General features: G+C 57.1%; 1 protein-coding gene across 2 annotated transcripts in view; it reads left to right on the forward strand.

The window, feature by feature from the left end:
- BIN3 (bridging integrator 3) overlaps window positions 1–22,185 on the forward strand; it is a 50,685-nt gene that overhangs the window by 1,835 nt on the left and 26,665 nt on the right. Inside the window, exons 2-4 of one of the 2 annotated variants that reach the window (XM_064175771.1) lie at window positions 12,783–12,831; window positions 20,113–20,153; window positions 21,867–21,928. In XM_064175771.1, the coding sequence (XP_064031841.1) occupies window positions 12,783–12,831; window positions 20,113–20,153; window positions 21,867–21,928 (152 nt within the window). The remainder of the gene's footprint in view (window positions 1–12,782; window positions 12,832–20,112; window positions 20,154–21,866; window positions 21,929–22,185) is intronic. The other variant, XM_064175772.1, reaches the window with a different exon arrangement.

Consider the following 22,185-nt stretch of genomic DNA (forward strand, 5'->3'; position numbering starts at 1 on the left):
AGAGGGCCCTGGGGGTGCTGGCAGAGAGGAGCTGCAGAGGAGGCAGCAGTGCCCAGGTGGGCAGCAGAGCCAATGGCATCCTGGGCTGGCTGAGGAGCAGTGTGGGCAGCAGGACAAGGGAGCTGCTTCTGCCCCTGTGCTCAGCACTGCTCAGGCCACCCCTGCAGTGCTGTGTCCAGTTCTGGGCTCCTCCATTGCAGAGAGATGTTGAGGTGCTGGAAGGTGCCCAGAGCAGGGCAGCAAGGCTGGGGAGGGGCCTGGAGCACAGCCCTGTGAGGAGAGGCTGAGGGAGCTGGGGGGGTGCAGCCTGCAGCAGAGGAGGCTCAGGGCAGAGCTGATTGCTGCCTGCAGCTGCCTGCAGGGAGGCTGTAGCCAGGTGGGGTTGGGCTCTGCTGCCAGGCAGGCAGGGCCAGAAGAAGGGCACAGAGGCTGAAGCTGTGTCAGGGCAGGTTGAGGCTGGAGGTGAGGAGGAAGTTGTTGTCAGAGAGAGTGATTGGCACTGGAATGGGCTGCCCAGGGAGGTGGTGCAGTGCCCATGGCTGGAGGTGTTGCAGCCAAGCCTGGCTGGGGCACTGAGTGCCATGGTCTGGTTGGTTGGGCAGGGCTGGGGGCTGGGCTGGGCTGGGTGAGCTTGGAGCTCTCTGCCACCCTGCTTGGCTCTGTGATTCTCTGATTCTCCACCTCCAGTGGAGCAGCACTTTTGACCCTCTCCAGTTTCTGTGCTGCTTCAAGCAGCATTAAAAAGCCTCACAGCAAGAAAAGGAGTCTGCAGGAGGAAGCAGGCTCAGGTTGCACCAGGGGAGGTTCAGGTTGGCCATGAGGAACAATTTCTTCCCCTTGAAGGCTCTCAAAGCCTGGCCCAGGCTGCCCAGGGCAGTGGTGGAGTCCCCATCCCTGGAGGGGTTTGAGAGCTGTGGTGCTGAGGTGGTGCCCTGGGATGCTGCTGGCTTCAGGGTTGGACTCAATGACCTTAAAGGTCTCTTCCAGCCTTAACGATTCTGTGATCCTCACTCTACAACTGCCTGGCAGGAGGTTGGGGTGAGGTGGGGATTGGTCTCTCCTGCCCAGGAACAAGAGCAAATGGCCTCAAGTTGCACCAGGTTGGGCATCAGAAGAGACTTCTCCGCTGAAGGGCTCTCAGAGCCTGGCACAGGCTGCCCGGGGAGGGGGTTGAATCCCCACCCCTGGAGTTGTTTCAGATGTGATGCTGAGGGCCATGGCTTAGCCCCAGCCTCGATGGAGTTAGAGAATGGTTGGAGGGGATGATCTCAGAGGTCTCTTCCAGCCCAAACAGTTCCACCCCTCTGTGACTGTCTCCTGCAGCAGCGTCAGTGCCCGGGCGTGCGGTGGCTCCGCTGACGCGCGCTGGCCAGGGGCTGGCACCCCGCGGGCCCTGGGCGCCCTGGCATGGACACAATGCCCTCAGTTCAGCCTGCCTGCCCCCTGCCAGCCCTCCCTGCTGCTCCCTCACGCAGCCACCCGGCCCAGAAGAATCGTCCCATTCACGGTGGGGGTGCCAAGGTCAGCGCGGGCGGGGGCTGACGTGCGCCACGCTGCAGGGTGACGCCAGCACAGGGTGCCAGGGTCGTGTCCTGCTGCTCAGATGCCACAGCCAAGCACATCCGGCACTGAGGCTGCTCCCTTGTCCCCAAGTGCCACCTCTGGAGGGTAGGAGAGCCCTGCAGAGGGACCTGGCCAGGCTGCATGGGTGGGCAGAGGACAATGGGATGAGATTTGAACAATGCCAAGTGCAGAGTTCTGCACTTTGGCCACAGCAACCCCAAGCAGCTCCAGGCTGGAGCCAGAGTGGCTGAGAGCAGGCAGGCAGAGAGGGCCCTGGGGGTGCTGGCAGAGAGGAGCTGCAGAGGAGGCAGCAGTGTGCCCAGGTGGGTAGCAGAGCCAATGGCATCCTGGGCTGGCTGAGGAGCAGTGTGGGCAGCAGGACAAGGGAGCTGCTTCTGCCCCTGTGCTCAGCACTGCTCAGGCCACCCCTGCAGTGCTGTGTCCAGTTCTGGGCTCCTCCATTGCAGAAAGATGTTGAGGTGCTGGAAGGTGCCCAGAGCAGGGCAGCAAGGCTGGGGAGGGGCCTGGAGCACAGCCCTGTGAGGAGAGGCTGAGGGAGCTGGGGGGGTGCAGCCTGCAGCAGAGGAGGCTGAGGGCAGAGCTGATTGCTGCCTGCAGCTGCCTGCAGGGAGGCTGTAGCCAGGTGGGGTTGGGCTCTGCTGCCAGGCAGCCAGCAACAGAAGCAGGGGCCAGAGGCTGAAGCTGTGTCAGGGCAGGTTGAGGCTGGAGGTGAGGAGGAAGCTGTTGTCAGAGAGAGTGATTGGCACTGGAATGGGCTGCCCAGGGAGGTGGTGCAGTGCCCATGGCTGGAGGGTTGTGTCTGGGCTGCACTCACTGCAGCCAGGATGATCCTTGGCTCTGTCCAGGATGGGAGAGCAGCATTAAAACTCTGCCTGCAGTTTTGCTTCTGTACCTGAATTCATTTCTTGAGAGTGCCTGGGAGAGATCCTTGGAGATGCCAGGGTGGAAGGGAGGCTGCTGGCAGGCAGGCTGCAGACTCCTGGTTGAAGTGAGCGTGGTGAAGCCTTTGCTTCCCCTCAGCAGCAGTCGATGTGATGTAGCAGGACCTGCAAAACTCTGCCCCAGAGAGCAAAGATCAAGCTGCTGGGCACAGAGGCTGGCATAAGGGTGCTGAGACTCAGCTTGCCCAGAGAGACTGTGGATGCCTTCTCCCTGGAGGTGCTGGATGATGTTTTGGACAACCAAGTCTAAGTGAGAGGTGTCCCTGCCCGTGGCAGGGAGGATGGAGCAGATGATCTCGGAGGTGCTTTGGGAGCTGAGCTGTTCCATGGTTCTGGGAAGCTCCCAAATTCCCAGCTCCTGCACCTAGGCAACTAAGCTGTGCTGTCTTTCTAGGCTAAGCTTTATTTAGAGCAGGAGTAGGCTTGTTTTGGGAAGCAGCCTTGCCTGGGCTGTGGAGATGTTTTCCAAAGCTTGGCAGAGCTTGGTGGCTTCCTTTTAGGTTTTACCTCAGGGATTGGGGTCTCTTGAACGTTTTGTAGCTCACATAATGGGTTGGGTTGGAAGGGATCTCAAAGCTCATCCAGTGCCAACCCCCCCCTGCCATGGGCAGGGACACCTCCCACCTGCCCAGGTTGCTCAAGGCTTCATCCAGCCTGGCCTTGAACACCTCCAGGGAGGGGGCATCCCTGGATAACCTGTGCCAGTGTCTCACCAGCCTCTGTCAGCAAACCTGTCCATGATTCTGTGCTTCTGAGTGTTTGGGGATGGAGGTGAAGGAGAGGAGGAGGATGAAGTCGAGGCTCCCTGTCTCAGGAAGAAGGGTTGATGCCTCCTGACAAGAGCATGGGGGGGTGGCAGGCAGAGGTGGGTTTGCTGCAGCCCACCTCAGAGGAGGTTTGTTGGTTATTCATCTTGTTTGCCACCTTTTGGGGCTGAGCTGGGGCCAGGTGTGGTGCAAAGACAACCCAAGGGGCTGTTTGCTCTCCACTGAATCAATGGTGATGTTTGTCCCAGCCCCTGGGCTGGGCAGTGGCAATGCTCCCCCTTCTCTTTGGGTTTCAGTGATACCAGGACTTGGAGATGTGCAAGGGATAAAATTAGATGGGATGAAGCAACTGGATACCAAAGTGGTGAGCCAGGTGCCAGCAGCTCCCAAAACACCTCCCTGCCTGGCATTGCCACACGTGGCACCCGTGGAAGGTGGTTTGGGCATCCCAGAGGTGTTACCACAGCAAAGCCTCACTGCTGTGTGCCCTTGGTGAGCAGGGCAGCACCTTGGTGAGCTGAGCAGCACCTCAGCAGGCCAGACAGCAGCCCCTTGGTGCATAGCAGAGGGGCAGAATCCCCTCCCTGGCCCTGCTGGCCACACTGCTGCTGCTGCAGCCCAGGCTCTGCTCGGCTCTCTGGGCTGCAAGTGCACACTGCTGGCTCCTGCTGAGCTTCTCCTCCAGCAGCATCCCCAAGTGCCTCTCCTCAGGGCTGCTCTCCAGCCTGGCACTGCCCAGCCTGGAGTTGTGCTTGGCATTGCCCCGACCCAGCCACAGGACTTTGCACTTGGTCTCATCGAACCTCATGGGGCTGACTTGTGCCCACCTCTGCAGCCTGCCCAGGTGCCTCTGGCTGGATCTCTCCCCTCCAACCTTTCTGCTGCACCACACAGCTTGGTGCCATCAGCACATTCCAGGCTGTGAGGTGGCAGAGCCCAGCAGGGCTCCTCTGGCAGCGCACTCAAAGCCCTTGGGTACCTATCAGTAATTTACTTCGTTTTTTTTCTACAGGTAGCCAAAAAAAAAACCCAAAAAACCCAACCCCCCCCTAAAAAAAAACCCACCCAAACCCCACCAAACCCAGGAGCAGAGTTTCACAACCATGCTTAAAAATGGATATTTTTGTAGCACACTCAGGGCCTAAAACAGCCCTTGCAAAACTCTGCTCGCCCACGCGCCTGGCGTGAGTAATTTTCTTTTGATGGGTGAGTAAAATATCATTTTTAGGTTGGGTTTTTTTTTTTTTCTTCATTTGATACTTTTCTTCTTCTTCTCCTTTTTTTCCCCCCCCCCCCTTTCTTTATGTCATGCTCATCATGGAATGGGGTGGGAAGAGTAGCTTCTGACATTATTCCTTTCGATTTGCTTAACGCCGCCACCAGGCTTCGGCTTTCTCCGCGAGGTGCGGAGGGGATGGGAGTTGGGTAAGGAAGTTGTTTCCTTTTCCCCTCCTCCCAACCTGACCCAAATCCACAAGGAGAAAAAAGATGAACGTGTGGGGATGGAGAAGTTGATTCCCGAGGGATCACATCCCTGCATTGCTCCTCTCCCCACCCCATGACCTCCCCCTCTTGCCTCTCTCCCCGAAGCGAGAACCCAAGAGCAGGCTTTGGCTCGGAGTCTCCCTCGACAGAAGCTGTTTGTGATCCATTGGAATCATTTTTTCCTCCTTTATTTTTTATACTTTTATGTGGGTTTTTTTTTCCCCTCCTCTTGCCTTGATGCTGTGTTTGGAGCTGTTGCTATGAGTTCCTGCAAGGCAGGAGGGGGGGAGCCGGGTGGGACGGTGCATGCTGTTTCCATGGCCACGCCGTAGCACAGCGAAGCATCCAAAGCCATGCTGGGGATTGGTTGCTAACCCCTGTCTGCCTTCCTGCCTTTCTCACCTGGGCAGGGCTTGGCATCTCTGTGCCTTTAGCTCCAAGCTTGCCCATGTGGATTTGCAGCTTTTATTTTCTGGGGGGGTGAAGCTTTTGAGCAAGTTCCAGGTCCTGAGGCTCGGGGGTCCACGTGCGCAGCCTCGGCCGCGCTGCCTCTGCTGCGCTCCCCTGGCCACGCTGCCTGCAGCACTTGTTAGGACTGGGAAGCACTAATGAGATAATTAGTCCTGCTTCAGCAGCTGCTCCTGGTGGTCCCAGCTGGCCTTCAACTTCCATGGTGCTCTGCTTTTCCCGTGTCACAGATTGACAGAGTGCGTTGGGATGAAAGGGACCCTCAAAGCCCATCTTGGCCAACGCCTCTGCGGGTAGCAGGGACACCTCCGACTGGAGCAGGCTGCCCAGGGCCATGTTGAGGCTGATCTTGAATGTCTCCACCTCCCTGGGCAGCCTGTTCCAGTGTTTCACCACCCTCATTGTGCAGAACTTCTTCCTGATGTGCTGATCTCTCCTGCTCCAGTTTCAGCCCCCTCATCCTATCGCCCCCAGCCTTTCTAAACAGCCCCTCCCCAGCCTTCCTCTAGGTCCCCTTCAAGTAGTGAGATGCAGCTCTAAGGTATCCCTGGAGCCTTCTCTTCTCCAGACTGAACAGCCCAAATTCTCTCTCCTTGTCCCCTTAGGACAGGCCCTGTCATCATCTTTGTGGCCTCTTCTGGACCATATCCTCCTGGGAAGCTTCTTTCCCAACTGTGACCTCTTGCAGCAATGCTTCCCTGAGAGCAGAAGGCCCAGGAAGGAGAAGCAGCCTCTGGCCACAGAGATGCTCCCTCAAATCTACTGATAATAGCAAGGAGAAAGGGAAGGTTTATTACTTCCAGCTTGGCATCCTTCCTTGGGATGCTCCCAACCTTCCTGAGGATGTTTGCAGGAACACTCTGATCTCTCCCTGTCAGCAGCGACTGCAGTGTCACCTCCAGCCCAGTCCTGTCCCAGTGCAGGAGCAAAGCCTTGGCTGAAGGGAAGAACCTGGAGCAGAGGAGGGTTTGGGAAACATCCCCTGAGTGCCCCAGGGGGAAGTTTTGGGGGTAGCTTAGGAGATCTTGGGAGAGATTTGGGAGCTCAGCTTAGGATCAAGGAGAAGAGGATGGCTTTGTGGAGGCCCTTTGTGTGCCAGGAGCCACAATCCTTGGGAAGAGCAGCCTGGGGTGGGGGGAGGTTGGAATCACCCCTGGGAGTGCAGGGGGCTGAGTGTTGGCCTGGCTGTGAGCAGGGAGAGGTTGGTTTCTGGGGAAAGAATTGAGATGGGTTTTACTTGGGTTGGAAATGGAAAGGAGTGAAAAAATCCTCCTGGATTTCTGGCAGGAATCCAGACTGGGCTCTCTGGCAACTACAAGAACCCAAGGCTGAAACTTTCCACAGGAAGAGGGCACAAACCAGCAGCTGAGCTGCTGGGCTGGTGCTGCTGGTGTCACCAAGCTGAGCTGGTTGTCACCACCACTTTGGAACCACACTGAGGCCAGCAGCTCCCTGTGTCCACCACCTCCTGCAGCAGAGCCTTTGGTTGCTTGCCAGGGACTTGGCATCACTTCTCCTAAATCTGTTGGAAATTCACAGAATCCCAGAATGGGTTTGGGTTGGGAGGGACCTGAAAGCTCTTCCAGTTCCAAAGGGATTCATGGATTGGGTAGGTTGGAAGGGACCTGAAAGCTCATCCAGTTCCAAAGGGATTCATGGATTGGGTAGGTTGGAAGGGACCTGAAAGCTCATCCAGTTCCAAAGGGATTCATGGATTGGGTAGGTTGGAAGGGACCTGAAAGCTCATCCAGTTCCAAAGGGATTCATGGATTGGGTAGGTTGGAAGGGACCTGAAAGCTCATCCAGTTCCAACCCCCCTGCCATGGGCAGGGACACCTCCTACCAGCACAGGTCACTCAAAGCCTCAGCCAGCCTGACCTGAGACACCTCCAGGGATGAGGCTTCCACCACCTCCCTGGGCAGCCCCTGCCAGGCTCTCACCACCCTCATGCTGGACAACTTCTTCCTCACCTCTCAATCTCCCCATTTCCAGCTGTGTTCCATTCCCTCTGATCCTGAGTCTTGATTCTTCCTCCCCTGGGCACATTCTGCCTTTCCAGCCTCCTCAGCTTCCCCTCCTCCTGCTCAAGCCTCGGGATGGAGCCAGGTTTTGATCTCCAAGGGTCATCACCTCCCTAAATCAGCAGCCCTGGAGCCTTTCTGCCATGGTTGCAGGGGGCTGGTGGGTGCCAGGAGCTCCACATTTGAATCTCCATCTCCCTGCAGACCTCGTGGAGCTCTATTCCCACCCCTGCCTCCGAGCTTTGTTTGCAAGTCTCCTGTGCATCCAGAGGAGCAAACGAAGCTGCTTTGGTGTGTGTGGCCCTGGGTTTGCAGATGGAAAAGCCAAGTAAATAGATGACATTGCTGGGGAAACTTCAGAGAAAATGAGCCACAGCTTCTCCCACCTTCCCCTCCCTGGGGTTCCTCAGCATCCCCAAGTAGGAGCTTGCAGGATTCTCTCCACCCACACTTCTCTTTTTCTCCCTTCTTTCCCCCCTCCCCCCAATTACTTTTAAGCTCTTCCCACCCCCCTGCCTGCAGTGCTTCACTCTCCTCCCTCCCAGCCAAACCTCACCACTTTCCCCAGCTCCCCATGACCTCTCCCTTGCTGTCAGGGGTGGAGGTTGGGGGGGGGCTGGAGATGCTTCTCTCCCCAGCCCCGCGGCGCAGCGGGGGACAGGGGTGGGAAGGTTCTGGCTGTGACTCAGCTCCATGCTCTTCAGGAACAGGGATTTCAAGGGATTTCACACCCCAAGCACAGCCCCAGCTTTTCTCTCGCTCAGCAGAAAGCAGAGAGCACAACAACAGCAGCAGAAGCCTGCACTGATTCTGCTCTGCCCTCAGAGCCCTGGCCCCAGGAGGGTCTCCCCGGGGTGCAGCCAGGAGAGCGTGGCCAGAAGGTCAAGGTTGGTTCTTCTCCCCCTCTGCTCTGCCCTGGTGAGGCCACAGCTGGAGCATTGTCTAGTGCTGGGTTCCCTGGGTCAGGAAGGGCAGAGATTTGCTGGAGAGGGGACAGCAAAGGGCTGCAGAGGTGCTGGGGGGACTGGAACATCTCTGCTGAGGGACCTGGGGCTGGTTAGTCTGGCAGAGAAAAGCCCTAGAGGAGATGTGCTCCATGCTGGTCAGTCCTTCAAGAGTGAGTGTCAGGAGCATGGGGCCAGGCTTTGCTCAGTGGTGCCCAGGGCCAGGACAAGGGGCAGCAGGCCCAGACTTGACCCTCAGAAGTTCCACCTGAACATGAGGAGCAACTTCTGTAATTGAAGCTCGACTGAGGCCTGGAGCAGGCTGCCCAGAGAGGTGGTGGAGCTCTCTGGAGAGCTTCCAAACCCACCTGGATGTCCTCCTGTGTGACCTCCCCTCGGTGACCTTCCCTTGGCAGAGGGAGGGGGTTGGGAACTCGATGATCTCCAGAGGGTCCCTTCCAACCCCTGCCCTTCTGTGATGCTAAGGGTGCTGTACCACCAGGTGCTGACCCATCTCTCTCCAACCCCTTTGCTCATCCCCAGCAGGGTTTCTGAGCACCCAGAGCCTCTTCCTTCTCAAACAAGTGGTCATTGCTGTGCCAGGCACAAGCTGTGTGTGTCTCTTGGGTCTGTGTCCCCATTTTGCAGCCTGGGGGCCACCAGCTCCCAGTGGGACAGAAGCAGCTCGAAGCACCAGGGGGGAGCCATTTGGTTTGTAAAAGCTGGGATCAGATCCCTGCCTCTTAGCTTCTTCCTTGCTGCTTTTCTTCCCCCTCCTCCTCCTCCTCCATCATTCCCCCCCCGCCCCTTCCACATAACCATGTTAAAAAGCAAAGCTTGAGAGCCCAGCAAGATTGGTTCCAGTTGGAAAACAGCAGCAAAAAAGGAGTAATTGGTGTACAGACCTGGCTCGTGTGGGGTTAGTTTGGAGAGGCCTTACTCAGACAGTCATAATTAGCCAACTGCCATCCCCATGCTAATAGAGAGATTTGCTGCTTCAGAGAGTGTTTGCAGCCTCCTGAAGGGCTCCAGTGACTTTCTTTTGTTCTGGGAGAAAGTACCTGGCAGAGGTTTTCCTTCCCTCCTCATGGTAGGGGAGAGGATCATAGAATCACAGAACCAAGCAGGGTGGCAGAGAGCTCCAAGCTCACCCAGCCCAACCTAGCACCCAGCCTCCCATCCTCACTCTCAGGAATTCCATCCTCATCTCCACTCAGTCTCCCCTCTCCCAGCTCAGAGCCATTTCCCCTCCTCCTGGCACCCACAACCTGCTTGGGCCACCTGTGCCAGAGTCTCCCCACCCTCAGTGCTAAGAATTCCTTCCTCATCTCCACTCTGAGTCTCCCCTCTCCCAGCTCAGAGCCATTTTCCCTTATCCTAACATCCACAACCTCCCTGGGCCACCTCTGCCAGAGTCTCCCCATCCTCACTGCTAAGAATTCCTTCTTCATCTCCACTCTCAGTCTCCTCTCTCCCAACTCAAAGCCATTTCCCCTCCTCCTAGCACCCACAACCTCCCTGGGCACCCTTTGCCAGTCTCCCCATCCTCACTGCTAAGAATTCCTCCTTCACCTCCACTCTCAGTCTCCTCTCTCCCAGCTCAGAGCCATTTCCCCTCCTCCTAGCACCCACAACCTCCCTGGGCATCCTTTGCCAGAGTCTCCCCACCCTCCCTGCTGAGCATTTCTCCCTCATCTCCACTCTCACTCTGCTCTTTTCCCAGCTCAAACTTGATGCCATCACTTCCAAAAAGGTGCAGATGACAGCACCTGGGCTGTGGGTGAGCTTCAGCCAGGGAGGGTCAGGGAGTTGCCTCATTTGAGAGTTATATTTGAACCAAGGAGGAAAACACAAAGAGCCCCCCCCAAAAAAAACCCCAAACAGACAAAACTCCCAACAAAATCCTCTCTTTAGTTCTTTTCTTTCCTGTCCCTTTCTTCCTGTAAGGCACCACAGAGCCTGGCACTGGGCACAGGGTTAATTACACAGCCAGGCAAAGGTTTGTTTTGGGAGTGTGATTCACTGCTGCCAGGGGAGCTGCAAAGGGTTAACCACCTCCAATTACAGCCACCAGAGAACCATAAACAGGAAGTTCTCCAGCACAAAACAACCTCACACCACCACCCCCCCCCCCCAAAAACAACCCACCCCAAAGGATAAACTACAATGTCAGCTTACAGCTGGTGACTCAGGTTGGCCAAGCTGCTTGGGAGGGACACCCAGGGCTGCAGCCCCCCTTTATTAACACTGCCTTAATTACACTGGAGGGTAGAGAAGGTTGGCAAAGAGTGGGGGCAGGTAGGAGCTTGGTGTTGGTTTGTAGAGTAAGAGAGTTGGCAGAGTTGGAAGTGTGGACTTCAAGGAGCACTCACAGCCCAGGAAGCCAAGCAGAGCCTGGGCTGCAGCAGAAGTGTGGCCAGCAGGACAAGGGAGGTGATTCCCTTCTGTCCTCCTGCATTGGGGTGGGGGCAATGCCAAGCACAACTCCAGGCTGGGCAGTGCCAGGCTGGAGAGCAGCCCTGAGGAGAGGCACTTGGGGGTGCTGCTGGAGGAGAAGCTCAGCAGGAGCCAGCAGTGTGCACTTGCAGCCCAGAGAGCCAAGCAGAGCCTGGGCTGCAGCAGCAGCAGTGTGGCCAGCAGGGCCAGGGAGGGGATTCTCCCCCTCTGCTCTGCTCTGCTGAGAGCCCACCTGGAGTGCTGCATCCAGCTCTGGAGCCCCTGGGCCAAGAGGGCTGTGGAGATGCTGGAGAGTGTCCAGAGCAGGGCCAGGAGGATGCTCAGAGGCTGCAGCAGCTCTGCTGGGAGCACAGCCTGAAAGAGTTGGGGCTGTGCAGGCTGGAGCAGAGGAGGCTCAGGGCAGAGCTCATTGCTGGGAGGCTGTAGCCAGGTGGGGTTGGGCTCTGCTGCCAGGCAGGCAGGGCCAGAGGAAGGGGACAGAGGCTGAAGCTGTGTCAGGGCAGGTTGAGGCTGGAGGTGAGGAGGAAGTTGTTGGCAGAGAGAGTGATTGGCACTGGAATGGGCTGCCCAGGGAGGTGGTGCAGTGCCCATGGCTGGAGGTGTTGCAGCCAAGCCTGGCTGGGGCACTGAGTGCCATGGTCTGGTTGGTTGGGCAGGGCTGGGGGCTGGGTTGTGCTGGGTGAGCTTGGAGCTCTCTTTTAACCCTCTTGGTTCCATGGTTCCCTGGTCAGCACCAGCACTGTGCTGCTGGGCAAGCTGCTGTGGGTGCCCTGCTGCAGCAGGGGGGTTGGGGTGGCTGAGCTCCAGGGCTCACTTCCATCCCCACCGTGCTGAGCATCTGGGGTTTGTTTGGGGTTCTCTTCACCTTTGAGCTCCCTCACCTGGGGAGGGTCCCTTGGCTTCACCCAGCTTCTCCTGCCCACCTGGCTGAGGGCTTTGAGGGGGAAGGCTGCTGGCAGCTGAGCTGCTCCTCCAGCCCTGGGAGCAGAGCAGCCCTTTGAAGCAGCTCCCAGCCCCAGACGCTCTCCTTGTTGCTGTCTTTAATATCCTCTTGCCAAATATTTACAGGATTTGGGCTTGGGTTTTTGGTTCTTTGTTGGGGGTTTGCTTTGGGTTGGGTTTTGTGTTGTTTATTTGGGGTTTTTGGTTGTTCTTCTCCTCCCTCTCAGATTTGTTTTTAGACCCAGGCTGTGCTGGGTGCCTGCAGCATCCACTGCCTGCCTGTGCTTTTGGCAGAGCAGAAGGGTGGGGAAAGGGCTGGGCTGTGGCTAGAGGTGGAGATGGAGATTCTGAGCCTGGGGGGCTCAGTATCAAACCTGTGGAATCTTTCAGTTGGAAAAGCCCTTTGAGATCATCCACTCCAACCCTTCCACTTCAGACCCTGGAAGGCCACTCCAAGGTCTCCTTGGAGCCTTCTATTCTCCAGAAGGACTCCCTCCCCAGCCCCCTTGTAGCCCACTTCAGATCCTAGAAGCCACTCCATGGTCTCCTTGAAGGCTTCTCCAGAAGGACTCCCTCCTCAGCCCTCTTGTAGCCCACTTTAGACCCTGGAAGCCACTCCAAGATCTCCTTGAAGCCTTCTCCAGAAGGACTCCCTCCCCAGCCCTCCTGTAGCCCACTTCAGATCCGAGAAGCCACTCCAAGGTCTCCTTGAAGCCTTCTCCAGAGGATGCCCTTCTCAGCCTCCCCAAGCCCCCATCCCCTTGGCCAAGCTCCTCTGAGCTCCCTCCCCAGCCCTCCTGTAGCCCCCTTCAGACCCTGGAAGCCACTCCAAGGTCTCCTTGCAGCCTTCTCCAGAGGATGCCCTTCTCAGCCTCCCCAAGCCCCCACCCCCTTGGCCAAGCTCCTCTGAACTCCCTCCCCATCCTTCCTGTAGACCCTGGAAGGCCACTCCAAGGTCTCCTTGAAGCCTTCTCCAGAAGGACTCCCTCCTCAGCCCTCCTGTAGCCCACTTTAGACCCTGGAAGCCACTCCAAGCTCTCCTCCAAGCCTTCTCCAGAGGATGCCCTTCTCAGCCTCCCCAAGCCCCCATCCCCTTGGCCAAGCCCCCCCTTGGGACCAGGCTGCCTGCAGCTTCTCTTTACACCTTCCCTCCTCTCTCTTTTGGGTTGCAGGATCCCGTTCAAGCTCGGGCAGCCCAAGAAACAGCTTGTACCCAAGACAGTGAGTAAAGCAGCTCCCCCTTTTTTAGCTCCAGCCTCTGATCATGTGGCTGATGAGTCAAGGCAGCACTTTTGACTCGTCCCATTTTGCCGGCGTGGGAGGGAGCTGGGAGCGAGGAGCAGAACCTGTTGCTGCGTGTGACCAGCGCTCAGCTCCTCGTGTGAGGAGTGAGGGGGAGCCCCCAGCTGAGGGGAGGGAGGAGTATTTTTGGGTTGGGATCTGCTGGGGTTTGGTTGGTTGGGGTTGGATTTGGGGGGGGGGAAGGGATTCTTTGTTTTTTGGGGTGGTTTGGGGTTTAGTTTTTGACGTGGAGGGTGGGGGGGGAGAGCTGGGAAGAGCTCTTTTGGGCTGGCACAGTTTTCCTGGGAGCTGCTGGAATGGGCTTCCTTCCTTCCTTCCTTCTCTCAGCAATGGCTTGTTTGTTCCTCCTTGCTGAGCAGATGGAGGAGGAGGAGTGGTTCAGCTCGCTGAATATAACTGCTTCCAAAGAAAGGGCTTAGGAGCTGAGATGCCTTCGTGCTCGGGCGTGAATTAATTTGTGCTGCACAGCACTTGCTGTAAAAGCAAATTAAAGAAGCATTTTTTGTCTCCTCCTGAGCTTTTGGGTTGGGGTTTTGGGTTTTTTTTTTGGGTGGTTTTCTTTTCCTTGCCTTCTCCTCCTCTCTTTTTCGAGGCTCCCATCCCAAGTGCTGCAGCTTTTTGCAGCTGGCTGTGGTATTTTCCCCTCTTCTGCAGCAGATGGGATTTGCTTTTGTCCCCCTTGGTAGTGGTGGTGGTGGTGGAGGGAAGGAGAGAAAGCCACCATGGTGCCCCCACAGGCATCAGCAAAGCTGTGAGGAGCTCACAGGAGCTCATCCCTGCCAACCAACCTGCATCACCTGCTCTAAAATAAGAGCCCTGGCAGCAGGGAGGACTTTGTCTTCCTAAGTGTTGCTGACCTGATCCCTTCAGCAGGATGAGAGCTCTGAGCCTTCCTCCCTGGCACACTCAGGGCTGCTGATCCCTCAGGATGCGTGGGCACTGCTGGTGCAGGGCAGCTTCCCCTTGGCACCTGACATCTTTCCCCTTGGCATCTGACCTTTTGCCCCTGGGATCTGATGTTCCCCCTTGGCACCTGACCCCTTCCCCTTGGGAACTGATGTTTTCCCCTTGGGATTTGACCTTTCCCCCTGGGACCTGACATCTTTCCCCTTGGGACCTGACCTTTTCCCCCTTGGGATCTGACCCTTTCCCCTTGGGAACTGATGTTTTCCCCTTGGGATCTGACTTTTTCCCCCTGACCTTTTCCCCCTAGGGGCAGAGGATTGATTCTGCTGCTTTAGTGGTGTAAAAGGTTTGGGAGATGCCTGCTGCCATGGAGCAGCATTTTTACTGTGACAGCTCCAACCTGTCAGAGCAGAATTCAAAGCAGGCAGGCGAGGCAGAGGAGGGCTGCTTGGATCCCTCCATGGCTTTGGCATCTGGGCTCCTAAGAGGAGTGTGGCCAGCAGGGCAAGGGAGGTTCTCCTGCCCCCCTGTCCTAGTGAGACCATAGCTGGAATGCTGGGGCCAGGTCTGGGCTCCCCAGGGGCAGAGGGACAGGGAAGTGCTGCAGGGAGTCCAGGGCAGGCTGGGCAGATGCTGAGGGGCCTGGAGCAGCTCTGGCAGGATCCATGGAAGGCAGAGGAAGCCCAAAGCCCAAAGCCTTCCAGCCTCGCAGCCAGTGCAGAGTGCAGAGAGGAGCAGAGGGCAGGACAGCAGCGATCCCGCGGGAGCTGGCATGGGGCAGCCCTCTGGGGAAGCTCCCACCCAGCTGCAGGCTGAGCTGCTCCACCTGGGTGGGCTTTTGGGAAGGGCAGGAGCAGCTCTGAGCTCGGTTGATATTCCAGATGTGGAGCTCCGGAGCCTTGCTGCAGGAAGTGGGAAGGTGAGGCACTGCCAGCGCTGCCTCCCGAGCTGCTCGGGAAGGGAAATGGTGGTGGGGAGAGGATCTCCCACTCAGGAGAGATATGGGGAGAGGATCTCCCACTCAGGAGAGATGTGGGGAGAGGATCTCCCACTCAGGAGAGATGTGGGGAGAGGATCTCCCACTCAGGAGAGATGTGAGGAGAGGATCTCCCACTCAGGAGAGATGTGGGGAGAGGATCTCCCACTCAGGAGAGATGTGAGGAGAGGATCTCCCACTCAGGAGAGATTGGACCACAGGAAGAGGAGGGGAAGGAGGAAATCAAAGAAGCATTTGGTAGGATCTAACTCATTTGACTGTCCATGAGGCTGGAGTGCAGGAGAGGATCTCCCACTCAGAAGAGATGTGGGGAGAGGATCTCCCCACTCAGAAGAGGTTGGACCAGAAGAAGAGGAGGGGGAGATCCAGGCAGCATTTGGCAGGATCTGGCTCGTTTGGCTCTCGGTGAGGCTGCAGTGCAGGAGCAGGCAGAGGCTGCGCTGCAGTTGGCCTCTCTGCCTGCCGTGCTGGAGCCGTGCTGGGGCTGGTGGCAGCTCAGGGCTGGCTGTGGTTCCTGAAGAGCAATTTGCCAGGGCTGCTGAGGGGATTAGTCATGACTCCCTGGGCCCCCTCGCTGCTGATCCTCTGCAGAAGGGCCACGGTGTCAGCCCCAGCTGAGCTCCTCAGGTAGAAGTAAACCCCCAGGGCAAAGCGCAGCGGCTGAAGCGGAGTGATCCTCCCACCCTCCCCTTTCTGCCTCCCACCCTCCCCTTTCTGCTTCGTTTCCACCTTAACCTGGGCAAATCCACTTCCAGACAGCATAATCTCTCCCCTCCTCTCCCCTGAAAAGAGCAGCTGTCCCCCAGGCTCACTGAGAGGCCAGGAGCTGGCTGGGAGGGTCTAATGCTGTCAGCAAGCCACCGGGACGCAGCCCCCTGAAACTAATGCCCAGTGAAGGGAGGTGAAGCTGTTAGAATTAGAGCTCCCTGCACAACCCTGAGTGCTCCAATCCCAGGCAGCCATGGAGCTTCTTGCAGCAGAGATGTTCTTCCCTGCCTCAGGACAAGTTGGGGCTGAGCAAGAGGTTAGGCTGGAACCAGAGCTTGGGTTGTCTTCGGAGCTCTCCTGCAGCTGCAGCTCGTTGAAGTTCACCTGCGTCACCCCCAGCTTGTCCCCAGCCCTTCAGCTCAGCTCAGGTGATCCAAGCTGGCAGCAGGCTGGGAAGCAGAGCTGCTCCTGCATCCCCACCAGGCAGGGAGCCAGCTTGGAAGCTGGGGGAAGTCAGTCAGCTCCTGGGATGGGGTGACCCAGCCAGTGCACAGCCCCTGCACATCACCCAGGCTTCACCCCTCTGCTCCCGTGGCCTGGGCTGACTCAGAGGGTTCACCTTCCTCCTCCTCACTGCCTAGCCTTGAGTGAGTCAGCTTGGCAGGCAGCACAGACCTGAGCTGTGGGCCCACACTGCTGCCAAGCCTCCCTTCCTTGAGTCATTCCAGCAGCTCTGCTTTCCCCAGGGAGGTTGGATAGAGGAGCTCCATGAGCAGGAGGATTCCACTGCAGCTGCTGGAGGTCAAGTCTGGAGCACTGTGAGCAACTCTGCAGCCCCCAGCACAAGCAGGACATGGAAGGGTTGGAGCCAGCCCAGAGGAGGCCACCAAGGTGCTGAGAGGGCTGCAGCAGCTCTGCTCTGAGCACAGGCTGAGAGAGTTGGGGCTGTGCAGCCTGCAGAGGAGAAAGCTTCCAGGAGAGCTTGGAGTGGCCTGGCAGGGTCTGAAGGGGGCTCCAGGATGGCTGGGGAGGGACTGTTGAGAAGGTGTGGGAATGGCAGGAGGAGGAGGAATGGGTTTGGAGTGGCAGAGGGGAGATTGGAAGTGGCTGTGAGGAAGAAGTGAGGGTGGTGAGACCCTGGCACAGGTTTTCCAGGGAGGCTGTGGAGCACAGAAGCACAGAAGGTGACCTTTGAGAGTGATTGGCACTGGAATGGGCTGCCCAGGCAGGTGATGGAGTTGCCACCCCTGGAGGTTGTTGCAGCCAAGCCTGGCTGGGGCACTGAGTGCCATGGTCTGGTTGGTTGGGCAGGGCTGGGTGCTAGGTTGGGCTGGCTGAGCTTGGAGCTCTCTGCCACCCTGCTTGGTTCTATGATTCAGTTGCTTCTTGCTTCCACCCCACCACCCTCCCCCCCCCTTCAGAGAGGAAGGAGGAGGAAACTTTCCTCATTCCTCCTTCCCCCAAGACCCAGGAAGGGGCTGGGACCACTGGAACGTGTTAATAAAATCAGCTCATCCTCCTCCAGGAAAAGAACTGAACCTCAGGGGGAACGAGAAGGTTGATCACAGTCCCTTATTTCCATCCCTTTGTAGTGCTGCCTTTGCTCTTGCTGCATCTCCTTGTAAGCTCCGTGTGGCTTCTGCCGTTGCCCTCGGAGCAGGAGGGAGCTGCGCTGCCAGGTGGAGCCTCCCAGCCTTTGCCAGGGAGAGGAGGAAAGCCACTGGGCGAGGCAAAAGCAGCAGCAGCTCGTTTGATTCCGGGGGGGGTTGAAAGAGCTCCTTCTGCTCTGTGTAGATAGAGATAAAAACCCAGAGAGGAGCAATCCTGCAGATGCCTCCCGGGAGCAGCAGAGGAGAGAGCAGCGTTGGCTGCCCGAGCGCCGCTTGGGTTCGGAGTCCTCCCAGGGAAGCTGCAGGGGGAATGGGTTAGGTTGGAAGGGAGCTCAGAGCTCAGCCAGTTCCAATCCCCCCTGCCATAGGCAGGGACACCTCTCACTAGAACAGGTTGCTCAAGGCCTCATCCAGCCTGGTCCTGGACAGCTCCAGGGAGGTTGTGGGGCACAGAAGCACTCAATGTGGTCTTTGACTCCTGACATCCTCTGACCCTGTGATCATTTTTGTGGCCTCCTCTGGCTCCTCTCCAGCAGGTCCCTGTCTGTGCTGTGCTGAGGACTCCAGAACTGACCTTAGCACTGCAGGAGGCTCAGAGGATGTCACAGGTTGGAAGGGACCCGAAGAGCTCATCCAGTCCAAGCCCCCTGCCACAGCAGGGCTACACAACCCAGCTCAGGGCACACAGAACACATCCAGACAGGCCTGGGAAGGCTCCACACAAGGAGACTCCACAGCCTCTCTGGGCAGCCTGTGCCAGGCTCTGGGACCCTTCCAGCCAAGAAGTTGCCCTTGTGCTGAGCTGCAACCTCCTGTGCTGCAGCTTCCATCCACTGCTGCTGCTCCTGTCCCAGGCAGCAGTGAGCAGAGCCTGTCTCAGCCTCCTAGGGCTGGAAGTCCTCTGCTGTGAGAGTTGAGGTTGTGCAGCCAAGAAGCAGAAGGCCTCAGCAGAGGACAGCACAGGGGCAGAGTGCCCTCCCTTGCCCCTGCTGCCCACACTGCTGGGAATCAGCCCAGGGCAGCGCTCGGTGCCCACCTCGCACTGAGCTTCTCGCCCATCGCAGGAGCTGCTGCTTCTGCATCTCTTCTCCACCAAACCTGAATCTCTGCTTGGCATTGGCCTGCCCAATTTCTGGGCTCTATCTTCCAACCCTGGGCTTTTAATAGCAGTTGTGATGGAGGAGCCAACACCCCTCTGAAACCTTCTGCTTCCACATGACGCCGCTACGTCAAACCTGGCTTTGCAAGCCCCGAGGCAGCGCAGAGATTTGGGAACAAACCTTTTGGATCCCTTCTTTTTCTCCCCCCCCCCCTCCACCTCCTCCCTCCTGACTGCTTTGCAGCTTTTTATTTACTTCTTTCCTTTTTCTGATTTGATTTTTTAATAGCCTGAGAGCTTGACAGGAGAGATGAGCCCAGTTTGGATCCCATGACAACAAAAGAGAAAGCTCTGGGCCGGTCACTTGGACTCCTTCAGGCTTGTTTGGTCGGGGAGGTGTGGAATGAATGTTTGAGTGAGTGTGGTAAGAAACAGGCAGCATGCAAGGGAAAAGGGCCTTAAAATATCCTGGCTTGCTGGAGATCTGCTGCCAGCTAGCAAGTAGGAGGAAGCAGTCACTGGTGGAGCATCAGGAGAAGCTGCTCCTCGGCTCTAGGCTCTTCTCCAGGGCAGGTTTCTCCTTCCTTCGTTCTGCTCTGGAGGGTTTCAGCTCCTGCAGGGCTAAGCAGTGTAACCAGAGGGCAAAGAGCAGAGAGGTTGGAAGGTTTAGTGATGGCTTGAAGGGTTTGGATGGAGAAATCTTCTCCCTGTTGAGGGGGGAGAAGGAGAGAGAGGAGTTGGGTGGGTGTCTGGCAGACCCACTGCAGGGCTCGCAGAATCCCCTGCGTGGGATGGGTGGGAAGGGACCTTTAAAGCTCCTCCAGTCCAACCCCCTGCAGCCAGCAGGGACAGCCCCAGCCAGAGCAGGCTGCTCACAGCCCCAGACAGCCTGACCTGGGGTGGTGCCAGGCATGGGGCAGCTCCCACATCTCTGAGCAACCTGGGCCAGGCTCTGCCCAGCCTCAGTGTCAAACATTTCTCCCTTCTCTCCAGTCTCAATCTGCCTCTCTGAGCTCAGACCACCCCCCCTGGCCTGACACAACAGGCCCTGCTCAAAAGTCCATCCCCAGCATTCTCTAGGTCCTGCAAGGCCACCAGAAGGTCTCCCTGCAGCCTTCTCCAGGCTGAAGAACCCCAACTCTCACAGCCTGGCCTCACAGCAGAGCCCTTCCATCCCTCCCAGCATTTTTATGGCCTCCTCTGGTCCTTCCCCCCCAGGGGAATGTCCTTCTCGTGCTCAGGGCTCAGTTGGTGGCTTCTGCTCTCCTTCCTCCCCCCCACCAGTGAATATCTTCCTGCATCTTGTGCTGAGCCCTCAGTTTCTGAGCCAGAGCAGGTGCCAGTGTCCAACATCTCTCTCTCCTCTCCAGTCTCAATCTGCCTCTTTCAGTTCACACCATCCCCCCTTGGCCTGTCTCAACAGGCTCTGCTCAAAACTCCATCCCCAGCCTTCTCTTAAGTCCTGCAAGGCCACCAGAAGGTCTCCCTGGAGCCTTCTCTTCTCCAGGCTGAACCACTCCAATGTGCAGCTGCACTCAGCTCCTGGGACCATCCAGGCTTTGGAAGGCAAAGCTCAGCCCCTGCCTGCTAAGCTGTGACCTCCCTGGGTTTAAGCCATTCCCATTTCCTCCCTCAGCTCCCAACTGCTGTGCTGGAGCTGATCCTCAGAGCAAGTTGGCACAGCTGCTGGTGGTGTCTGGAGGGGGAAACCCAGCACCAACCAGGACTTGATTTACTTTTGGGGTGTTGCTCCCTGGGAGAGCTGCAGCTCCTCTGCTTCCCTGGGCACCTCCTCAGGTCAGGCTTCCCTGCACAGGTAGTTCCCACTCCAGGCTTTGCTGCAGCACCTCTGAGCTAATTCCCATCTCTTCTTTCCACAGGTGGAGAGAGACTTTGAAAGGGAGTATGGGAAGCTCCAGCAGTGAGTATCAAGCAGGCTGGCAGAACAGGACCAGTCACATACTTGTCCTGTGCCCTCTTGCAGCTCCCCAGGACACTTCAGCCAGTTCTGCTCTTCCCAGCACACCACTCCCTGGCCTCTCATTTCTGATTCCTCAGGCTTCCCCTGCTGGTTGGGTGGCCTGAGAAGTGATTTGCAGTGGGCTTGAGGCTTTAACAGATGATAGCAGCTCTGAAGTGAAAAGTGAAGTGGTAAAAAGCTGCCAGAAAGCTGCGAGGTCACCGAGGAGCTCAAGGCCCCTGGGGGCAGAGATTGGTTTTACCATACTGAGAGTGTCAGAGCAGCTCCCACTCAGCATCTGGAAGCCTTTGGCTTTACCAGTTGTGGCAGGTGTGAGGACTTGAGGAAATTCAGGGCTCTCAGTAAGAGATCAGCCACCCAAAGAGGTCAAAACCCACCTAAAAACAACCTGAAAGAGGCTCAAAGCTGCCTAAAACCAACCCAAAGGGGTCAGGAAGGATCTGAAAATGACCTAAAGTGGTTGAAAACCTACTGAGAACAGACAAAAGTAAGGTTGAAAAGCACCTAAAGGTTGGAAACCCTCAGGAATCAACCTGAAAGGGTTGAAAAGCAGCAGGAAAGAAACAATAGAATGTGGGGAGCACCTAAAAGTGAGCCAAAAAGGTTGGAAAGCAGCTAAAAACAGGCAAAAATGGTTGGAAATCCTCTAAAAATGGCCCAAAAAGGTTGGAAATCCTCTGAAAACAGCCAAAAATGGTTGGAAAGCCTCTAAGAATGGCCCCAAAGGATTGGAAATCAGCTAAAATGAGGCAAAAATTGTTGGAAATCCTTTAAAAACAGTCCAAAACCATTAGAAGTAATCTAAAATGAACCCAAAAAGGTTGGAAATCAGCTGGAAAGAACCCCAAAAATTAGGAAATCCTCTAAAACCACCCCAGAAGATTGAAAATCATCTAAAGAGAACCCACAAAAGCTTTGAGCTCATCTCAAAGCAGCTTTAGGAGGCTGCAAACCATCCTAGAGCAGCCCGAGGAGGCTGTAAAGTGTCTGAGAGCAGCCCCAGGAGGCTGCAAAGTATCTGAGAGCAGCCTGAGGAGGCTGCAGACCATCTGAGAGCAGCCCCAGGAGGCTGCAGAGCATCCCAGAGCAGTCCAAGGAGGCTGCAAAGTATCTGAGAGCAGCCTGAGGAGGCTGCAGACCATCTGAGAGCAGCCCAAGGAGGCTGCAGAGCCTCCCAGGGCAGCCTGAGGAGGCTGCAGAGCATCCCAGAGCATCCCAAGGAGGCTGCAGAGCATCCCAGAGCAGCCTGAGGAGGCTGCAAACCGTCTGAGAGCAGCTCCAGGAGGCTGCAGAGCATCCCAGAGCAGCTCCAGGAGGCTGCAGAGCATCCCAGAGCAGCCCAAGGAGGCTGCAAACCGTCTGAGAGCAGCTCCAGGAGGCTGCAGAGCATCCCAGAGCAGCCCAAGGAGGCTGCAAACCGTCTGAGAGCAGCTCCAGGAGGCTGCAGAGCATCCCAGAGCAGCCCAAGGAGGCTGCAAACCATCTGAGAGCAGCCCCAGGAGGTTGAGCAGCACCAAAGCTCACAGCAAAGCCTCTCTGAGCTATTCCTGCCTGGCAGTGCTCAGCCCCTGCCTGCTTTGCTGCCTGCTGCCTGCTCTGGGGTTTGTTTCCCTCCAAGCTTTCCAATCCTGTTTTTTTCCCCCCATCTCTCAGATTGGAAGATCAGACCAAGAAGCTGCAGAAGGATATGAAGAAGAGCACAGATGCAGACTTGGGTACGTGAGTGGAGCAGCCCTGGGCTGTGAACTTGGCCAGCAGGAGCTGCAGTGACTTTTCTCAGGCTCACATGAGTAAGCTGTGACAAGTCTGGAGTGAAAAAAAGCCAAACCAACAACTCCAGAGCTCAAGGCCCACTCAGCTTCCTTAGTTACAAGGCCATCTGCAGGAGGGCTGCTGCAGGAGGCTCTCCAAGCCAGGGAACAGAAAGAATCAGAGACTCAGAGAGTCATAGGAGAGAGCCAAGCAGGGTGGC

The sequence above is a fragment of the Pogoniulus pusillus genome, chromosome 42 (assembly GCF_015220805.1).
Source record: "Pogoniulus pusillus isolate bPogPus1 chromosome 42, bPogPus1.pri, whole genome shotgun sequence".
Taxonomy (NCBI): Eukaryota; Metazoa; Chordata; class Aves; order Piciformes; family Lybiidae; genus Pogoniulus; species Pogoniulus pusillus.